The sequence below is a fragment of the Primulina eburnea genome, chromosome 15, assembly GCF_022965805.1.
Source record: "Primulina eburnea isolate SZY01 chromosome 15, ASM2296580v1, whole genome shotgun sequence".
Taxonomy (NCBI): Eukaryota; Viridiplantae; Streptophyta; class Magnoliopsida; order Lamiales; family Gesneriaceae; genus Primulina; species Primulina eburnea.
Window position 1 is genome coordinate 23833101 of NC_133115.1, and position 10233 is coordinate 23843333.

At 36.7% G+C, this 10233-nt stretch overlaps 1 protein-coding gene across 1 annotated transcript; it reads left to right on the forward strand.

Annotated features, from left to right (window-relative positions):
* The first annotated feature begins 7153 nt into the window (after positions 1-7153).
* LOC140815569 (uncharacterized) lies at positions 7154-8804 on the forward strand. Its single transcript, XM_073174648.1, has one exon. The coding sequence runs from the start codon at positions 7617-7619 to the stop codon at positions 8802-8804; it is 1188 nt and encodes a 395-aa protein (XP_073030749.1). The 5' UTR covers positions 7154-7616.
* Positions 8805-10233: the final 1429 nt, after the last annotated feature.

Here is a 10233-nt window from a genome sequence, read left to right on the forward strand (position 1 = left end):
TAGCCAGAACGAAGATCGATATTTCAATACACTGATGTACCCTGCAACTGATCAAACAAGTCATCGATACGCGGCAGAGGATACTTATTCTTCACAGTAGCTTTGTTCAACTGCCTGTGCACATTCTCATCGTTCCGTCTTTCTTCTTTACAAACAATACCGGGGCTCCCCAAGGTGGCATACTTGGTCTAATATACCCTTTTTCCAGTGAGTATTTGAAACGTCTGCTTATTCGTTTTCTTAAAAAGTACTAGTAAATTTTTTTTTCAAAACCTCACATAGCATCGGCCGAACCATGAAATATTTTTGACATAATTTTAAAGATAAACATCCAACTGCCATTTACAAATCCAAAGGAAAATATTTTAAAGCATAACATCGACAAAAATTTTGCCAACCTAAAAAAATTATTTGAAAATTATAGCCCATACTATAACCTCTCAAAAATCTCTCATAACATAAATAAAAGACATAAAAATATCTTTAACAGTACTTAAAATCATAAATAATAACTAGTGCGGAAAACTAGCGTCGGTCCTCGGGTTATGTGCACCTTCAGTCCAGTCAATTCAACCATCAAGACATCCATTATCATTTTCATAATCAATATCACCTGCATCAATCACACCTAATGAGTCTAAAGACTCAACACGTCATATTCTTGATAACGAGTAATACATAATACATTTAACAAATAACATTGAAAAATACTTGTACTTAAAATATCGTTTTCATGAAGATGCATAAACTTTAAACATAAACGTTTTCGTAAACATTTTCATGATGCATAAAATTTTAAATAAAAAAATTTTCGTAATCTTATGCATAAACATTTTCATATAAACATAAACATATTCATATTCTTATCCATATTCATATTCATATTAAAATATTCATATTCATGTTCATGTATGTTAAATTCAGATCGTGATTGTGACTCGTATTCTTAAACGTATAGGGCGATGGATCCATCTAAAGAAAATCACAGTACTGGACGGCAAGGACACCAGCAACACTCTCACCAGTCAACTGGGCCTTGGCCTACGTATTAACATATTCGTATTCGTATCATGTATTCGTATTCGTATTCGTATCCGTATCCAAGGAAACACGATCGTCGGGCTCCCACTGGGACCATGACCTTCACGATATCTCCAACATATCATCGTGTTAGTCACAATCTCTTCACATCCTTCAACATATTATCATTACTTAATAAAAATCATGCATTTAACATTTTTCATTTTAAACCAAGCATGCAACATGTCTTTTAATGTTATCGTTTCATCATAAAAATCCATAGACATTTAAAATGACCATTTTAACATTTAAAATCATAAAATAATCATTTTAACTTGTAAACATTCATAGACATTAAAAATAATCATATTAGCATATAAAACATCAAATAGGGCACTGCCATGACGTTTACTAATTTTTCGGTGTAAAAAGACCGTTTTACCCCTAGACGTAAAATTTCCCGTTTTAGACATTTTCTTAATTTCATTGACACTAACATGTCCCAAATTAAATAAGTCGTATTACTGCGTTTTAATCCCGAATTAAACCAAAACTTAAAATAAATTCCCAAATTAAAAAATTAGGCTTCTAATAATTATTTAAGCTTACACCTAAATTTTCATAATTTTATGAAGCTTAAAACTATACTTTCCAATTAACTCGTTAATTAGTGTTTCGTGCGACGATTAAATCCCGAATAAATCCAAAACCCGTTATTTTGATCCCAAATTTTAAACATAATATTTTTATTATTTATTCTACCCTTCCAAGTCATGAGCCACACCCGTGGACCCATGGATTCAATTTTAGCTTTATTATTTTCGTTTTTTGACATCTTATCGAACACACCGAGCCATCTCCTAATTTACTCGAGCCATGCCCGAGCCACCTTGAGCCAAAACCTAGCCAACTCATCTAGGCACCCTTCTGGGCCATTAGAACCCATTGGACATGACCCTAAGCTCCAAAACCGAAGCAACACCTAAGCAGCCCAAAAACCCACCTAGGCACCCTTGAGCACACGAGACATACATGCTTCTAACCAATTCATGCTTAAACCGACTCGAACCGGACCCGAACCAGGCCCTAGAAGTTACCCTTAGACCAAATTAAGACCATGGCTAAGTCACTTTTTACTCAGAACCAGCACCTAAGTCCCGAAAATCAGAAACGTTACAGCCCCTCATGTGAGGCCAATTTCTGTGCAGCTTTCGAGTTTCTAGTTCCAGCGCTCTACCCGACCATCCAGCCCATGAACCACCACCACAAGACTCACCCTATGACCCTAAGGCACTACCATAACCACTGCCCCAGGCCCTGGAACGACCCAAGCCCCTAAAACCGAAACCACAAATAGCTGTAGAAACACAGCCGAGAAGACCCACTTGGCAAGGGCTCTTGTTTTCTTGCTTAGCCACCTAAACAACGGACCAGACCCTCAAGCACCCTCCTAGGACCCTAAATAGTCGACCTAGCCCAGCCCATAGCCCCCTGGCCGAGCCTTTCCTCCCTGCACAAGCAACAACACCCTGAACATGATTTCCCTTGGGCTCTCGGGTGGAGTCCTAGCTTGCTAGGACTCCTCCCCAGCCCCTGCTTTTCGAGTCCTAGCATGGCTAGGACTCTTCCCTTGGCTCAACCACGTCCCTATCTAGCCCTGGTACCAAGCCGAACCGAAGCCCAGCCACAAAACCCAACAGTCGAACCCCTAAGCTCACAAACCATACCAGAATTCAGTCCAGCTTGTTTAATTCACGTGTGCAGCATTATGGTGATGTTCTAGGGCACTAAACTCATATAAAACAATGCTTGATCATAACCTATATCATGGCAGCCCCTTTGCACATACAAAACATGATTTTTGAAATAAAAAACACAAGTTTAAAACACATATGCATGAAGTTACGAAAATTCAACGTGTGTGCCATGTTTTTCCTCAAAAATTATGCAAAAACAATTACTATGGTGTGATGACGAGTAAAGGAGAATATGGAGTGCTTTTGCGTTTTAAACGCACAAAAAACCGTTGACGATTGCGAAGAACGGCGTCAAGACGTTGGTTTTGAACTTTTTTTTCTTAAGCTTCTACCGAAAATTTCTTGTACTTTGTTGTGTGTGTGTGTTTTCGTGTCTTGAAGAATTTTGGTGTGTGCAAGAGGCCACAAGTGGCGTGTGATTTGAGGTGAAGAATTCAGAAAAGTGGGCGTGTAGGTGTGAGGGTTTGGGGATGTTTTAACATATTTAAACACCAATTAAATCACTAATTAAGGCTTAGGCCTATTAAGAAAAATTTAGGCCCATTAGTCTTGATTAGAATTTAATTAAAATATTAAAAATAGTTTGGTAAAATAAGTTTGTGAGGCCAAAACATTTGCATTTTTGTTGAAAAACCAACACCGATAAAATTTACGTCCCGACGTATAAAATCACATCAAAACCCCATATTTTTAAAAATAAGAAAAATCAACACCCTTAATTTAAATAATTAAAAACAAATGACCCAGAAAAACATTTTCTATTCTTCAGCCCTCGGTCTCCGTTCCTCGATCGCAACTCGAATAACCTTTAAAATTACATTTTAATGCAACCATGTATAAAAATATATTTCCAACATGCAAATATGCATAACATAATTAATCCATGCAATTAAAACCATTAATTGAAATGCACAAGAAATTTAATAATTTGCGCATGTGGTTTGCGTGGACCTTTAAATTTTCGAGGCGTTACAGTATTGCAATTGCTCTTTGAGTTCTTTCAATTCCGCTAGAGCCAAACGTTATGGTGCTTTAGAAATAGGATTTGTCCTGGACACCAACTCGGTATAGTGGTGCACCCACTGGCATCGGCACATTACCTCCAAAACTCGGAGGAAAACATGGTTGAACTGACTGTGGTTATGCAAAAAGTAGACTTGTCTCCACATTCTTGGCTTTATCTACATCATCGGCATAATTAACAGGCGCTCCAGCTACTACTAAAGTAAAAATGGTTCGATTCAATCCTTGCATAAAATGCGATAGCTCGTTCCGATCACTGCTAGCAACATGAGGAACATAGGCAAGAAGCGCTGAAAATTGAGAGGCATACTCCACTACAGTCGTGTTACATTGATTCAATCTATTGAATTCAGCTTCCTTGGCCGAATAATATGAAGGCGGTGAATATTCTCGAGCAAACTGAGCGGAAAATACATCCCAAGTAACTCTTTCACCTGATTTTTCAGGGCTTGCTCAGTAGTTTCCCACCATAACTGAGCTCGGTCTTTTAGTTGACAAATAGCCAACTTAAGCTGCAAATCAGGAGTGTACTCCAATATATTAAACAAATGCTTCATACTTTTTAACCATGCTACAACTTTCTTACCATCTTCATTTCCAAAGAATCGAGGGGGACGCATGTTCTGAAATCGAGATATCACTAGTTCTATTTCACCCATTCCTCTAGTCAACTGATCCACTTCATTCCCAACGTTAACATTTCATGCTTCACCACGAAGACGACGACTTAGTCTTCCCCATTCAGTCTCGTTAAGCCCTCTCTCATTAGGAGCTTCAGATTCCTGAACAACTTCCTTTCCTTTTCTGCCCTTACGACCAGGTGCCATCTACAAGAGACAAGGATTTAATCCACAGACAGAAACAAAATAATCGATCTAGTATAAAAGCATAAACTTAAACTAATACGCTCTAGTCATGCTGATTCAATTGATTCAGAACATATAAATAAGTAAGAGCAAATAATCAAACACATGCACAATCATTTTATTTGTGTCTAAACTCGAGTGTCCTAGACTCTAATTCGAGCGTATCCCAGTTATGCTCTGATATCAAACTTTAAGGGCTCCGTGCTCTTAATTAATATTTAATTACCAAACAACAAGGATTAAATGGTGTAAACAGCGAAAACAAGATTAAAATGTTCATTTGGGCCTACAGAAATTTCGGTGTGACCTCCTTGTAAGTAGGACATCCCAAAAAATTCAAAACACAACAACATTAATATAGGCTCGAAAATAAAAACAAGTTCACAATCAACCAAACAAATATCCTACAACTGTACTGGCCAAGAATAGACACAACATATCACAAATAAAATCCAAACAACATAAAAACATCATCATACAAAGATACACATGACATCTCCCTGGCAAAAATGGATCAAACCAGTATAATATATAGATATCTGGGAACTTTGACACAAACCAACTGACTACTGGGTACCACTCACTAACGCTACACCAGATGCGTCAAATCCCCTGGAATGACCTCCTATGGCATAAAAAACAACCACAACATAAAAAAAACAGGGGTCGGACCCCAGTACGACAAACCAGTAAAATCACGGCGTATATAAAAGACATGTTATAATACCAAGTAAATTCAATGACATGTGATGCATGAATGTTAACAATGGAATAACGGATACCAAATGGAGTCCAAACGAATAGCATCATCAACAGTAACAGTGGCCACTCGTGCCAGGAATGCAGCATCAAATCGCCGCTCGTCCATGCACGTAGCATCGGGAATGCGAGTAGCTAAGTCGCTCGTCCCTAGCTGTCATCTGGGAATGTAGACAATCCTAACACACTCGTCCCTCTGATGCCTCAATATATTCCACAGAATCAACATAAATCGTCGTAAAAAGAGTCAAGGCTCAATATGTTATGCCAACACAATTTATGCATGAATGCAACAGAATAAACATTCAAGGCACATAATAGCAAACAACATTCACCGAATATTCTTACACGTCAATATAAGCGTCATAATAATATAGGTTTGAGCGTACCTCAAATACAACTTATAATACCACAATAATTTCTTAAGGACTTCCTGATGAACTCATCTAAAGATATAACCTACAATATAAATTCGCTATAAACTTCAATATAATTCATTCCAACTTACTAAAACAATTTAAATCGGAGCGGTTAAAATTCAAATTCTGGGCAGCCAACAAAGCCCGTTTAGAATCTGAAATTCCAAGCTTAATAACTCAAGAATCGAGGCTAAAATGCACAACGGTGATCTCGCGAAGGTGGCTCGCCGGAAAGTTGTTGGAAACACTGTTCACAGTCAGAAACAAACTGGAAAAATAAGGAAAAGCTTAACACTTCACTTATACAAACTGATCCACCAATATCAACCCACAATCGAATCCAAAACCTTACCTAAAACTGAATCAAAGTCTAAGTGCACAGCTGTTGGAAAACAAGCCGATCGAGCTCAATAACTTTCTATTCATGGCAGGAAAGAAGCTAATAGAATGTAGGAAGAAAGTTGCAATCTGCTGTACCACTCTCCGACCACCGGTGGCGCTGCACAAAAATGGAGAAACATGAAGAAAAAGGGCGACGGGGTGCAAGGCAAGGGATGAGCTTTTCTGGATTGGTGCGATCTACTATTATTTTATTTTCTCAAACGGGTTGGTTTATATAATTAAATGGAAATGGGCCGGGCCTATTATAGTTATTTGGCCTCAAAAGGTTGCTAAAACTTCAACCACGCTCTACGAACCAAGCTGAACGCTCAGCGGAACAGTCATGCTTGCAAGCTCAACCATCAGCTTCATAAACATTTCACCCAACCTTATCATCGTCAAGAACCTACCAAAGAAGCTCCACAGATCCTTAGTGTGGAGCCTTCAGGCAGCGTGCCTCCTGAATTTTTACCGACTCATCCTTCTCAATAATTTGAAGCAATTGCCTCTTCGCCTCTTTGGGAAATATCCCTGAAAAATGTGAAAGAAGTTGTGCAATTCATCACAAAACATGATGAAGTTGTAGGTGAACTTCCTCCTTTCTCTTCTATTATTGAGCAGCTTAATATTCTTGAGACTGTGCAATAAATTATTGTGCTAGAAGAGGAAATAACTTTTCAAAAGATGTAGTGATGGCCGAAACAACCATGATTATGCAGAGTGTGGTCCTGCCTGAGATAGTTGTGATAGTGTCGGAAGTTGAGATGATTGAGCAAGCAAGAACTATGCCAGATAGTTCTGCAACTGAAGGAGTCAATCACGTTGGGCTAGTCAGTAAAGCTGAACCGATTTTTTTTCTTGGCCAGTCAGGCACAAGATCTTTCATTGGACATCACTCCTCTGCCGACTGGATCCAAAGATATAAGGGCACCCACATTGGTATGTTAATGGGTGTTATTAACACCCATTAACATTAAAGCACCAATGTGGGTGGAGGTGTTATTAATTTTTTGTGCCAAGTCAGCAGAAAAATTCATCAGAATGAACGCCGTTAATCCGAAATGTGCGACGGTTTTTCAAAAACCGTCGCAAATTCAAAAGCGTCGCATCTTTCGAATTTCTTTAAAAAAAATTGCAATCGGCGACGGTTTTTAAAAAACCGTCGCAAAAAGCGACGGATTTTTAAACACCGTCGCTATTTGCGACGGTTTTTCAAAAACCGTCGCTAATTATCACCAACGGCTATTTTCAAACGGCAGAATAATGCACCAACGGCTATATTCGAAATTAAATACTACATATACTATCTACTAAAATTTATTCACTATATATACTAACCAATTTCTACAAATTCATCCCACAACATTTATCTTGTCATATTTTTAAACCAAATGGGTGACAATAGTCAAAACTCACAAAATCGACCTCGATTTGTTTCTCCACCACAATATCCAAATTGGCCGTTTGTTTCAAATTTCCAAGGTTATGAAAATCCTTCGAATCATCCAAATTACACCTCCCGAGCTCCGTATCCACCGCCTACACCTGAATATTGGCAAAGTATAGGCAACCCAGATTTCATGCCGCCTTATTTTTATGGATTACATAATCCACAATCCACCAATATGCCAATCGAGAACGAGCCGCCAACTCCTACGTTTGTCCCAGAGACTCAGTTCTCCGACCGTGAAACACGAGTTGATCTCGAAAATGTGCAAAATGCTGATGTAGATGTTGAGGGTACGAAGAAGCGAATAATATGGAAAAAGGAGGAAGACGAGCTACTAGCGAGATCGTATGTCACAATGAGTGATGACCCAGTCATCGGCAATGATCAGAAGGGGAATGATTTCTGGAGACGTGTTGCGGACTACTACAATAACAATCGTCCCGCTGGTTCATCTCGGAGAGCTTTAAACGTGATTCGATCTCATTGGCACAATACCGTCCAAAAAAAGGTAAATCGCTTCAACGCAAATTATAATAGTGTTTACAATACTTACCGAAGCGGCCATAGTGACGAAGACATATTGCGGTTTGCATATGAAAAATACCGTGATGAAAATAATGGAGTTGCATTTAATCTGGAGCATGTGTGGAGAATCATGAAAACACGTCCACTGTTCACTCCACAGTCCGATGAGCACTTGGTTGGTACAAAGAAAGCGAGAATCTCAGAGTCGGGGGCTAGCAACACCTCATCGAACAAAGATGCGAGTATTGATTTAGATATAAATGAAGAAGAGATTCGCCCAATTGGTCAAAAAGCCGCAAAAAGAAAAGGTAAAAACAAAGCAAAATCATCGATGGAGGATTTGACAACAAGATATGACAGTATGTTCGAAAGTTTTGCGCAGTATACAGACATAAAGAAGAACGAATCTGAATGGAAACAAAAAGAACTTGCAATAGAGGAGATGAAAGCAAAAGCGGCTTTGAACAAATCTGAAGCTAAAAAGAGCAAATATTTGCTTAAGGAATACGAAATCCTTTCGAAAGACACATCACAAATGACGCCGGAGCAGCTTATAGTTCATGAACATCTGTGTGACCAGATTAGAGAGAAATGGAATATGTAATTTTTTATTGATGTAATTCTCTTTTCAATTATCGTAATTCGTTTTCATTGTATTTTGTGGTATTTTTAAAGAGATTGTGTTGAATAATATTTCAAAAAAAAAAGATTCCAATTTTTTTTCGTTTCTTAATAATATTTTAATGAATATTGGAATGAAGTTATTTGTAAAATAATAATAGTACTTATTTTTAGTAATAGTTGTAAAATTTTAAAAATATTAGAAAGATATTGAAATAATTAAAAATAAAAAATAAGTGAGTAAGTGGATAGTGGGACCCATAAATAATGAAAGTTGAAATTAAATGAATGTGGGTGTGTGTTAATAATGGGGAAGTGTTAATGTAATGAATATGTGGCTCGTGGACCCCATCATTTTTGATGAGATGGAGAGTTATTAACATGGATTAATTCCGACGGATGCGGATGCCCTAAGAGAATGAGAAGATTTTGTGGGACAATACGATTTGGGGAAGGATACATTGTCATAAATTTAATAGGAATATAAGATGTTTTAAAGAGCAGCTCTACCAAACACGCTATTAGTCCTCTTCAAAAAACTACTTAAAGAGACTCTAAATTAATGCATTAATATTAAATAACTTCCTACCAAATACAATTGATCACAACCATTTAAAAGATCTCTCAAAATCTTTGAGCTGGAAAAATTAAAAACCCCAATAAAATATGGCTAGTAGAATGCTAACAAGAGATGAAAAGAAACAAAATTTCATATACTGTAACCACTTGTAGTTTTCAAAAACCAGTACACGTAAATCTCATGCATGATTAAAATAATTTAATTATTTAATTAATATTTAGGTGACGCATTCTATAAGTTAAATTATTTTGAAAGATATATATATATATATATATATATATATATATATATATATATATTTCTATTTATCCAATTTAAAATGTTTTTTCAAGTTTTATCTTTCAGACGAATATTCAATATGGAACTGGAAAAGGAGACCGGAGACGATTAAGATGTTAAAAAAATTTAAAGTTATATTCTTATAATTTTTATTTTAAGTCAAGAAAATAAGAATTTACGAATTTTAGCATTTAAGGTCTAAATTTAATTTTTCGAGTGAAATAATAATATGTTAAACATTTTAAATAGCAAAATTCGAAAATAAAGAATTTAAATATGTCCACTCAAAATAAATTAATAATTATTTTATGATTTAATTAATTAAAGTAGGTTATATTTAATTATGGGTACAATGTAGAAATTTTAGGACTCTTAATTTTAAAAGTTGGATGACTTAATTAGTAATTTAAAAGATTGATTAATTAATCTAAACACCTAATAATATTCTAAGAAATATATAGTAGAGTCATAGCCCTAATCTCAACACAACTCACGCAACTCAGACACTAACACACATTATTCTCACACCATAGTTGGCAGAGAATTTCAAGGC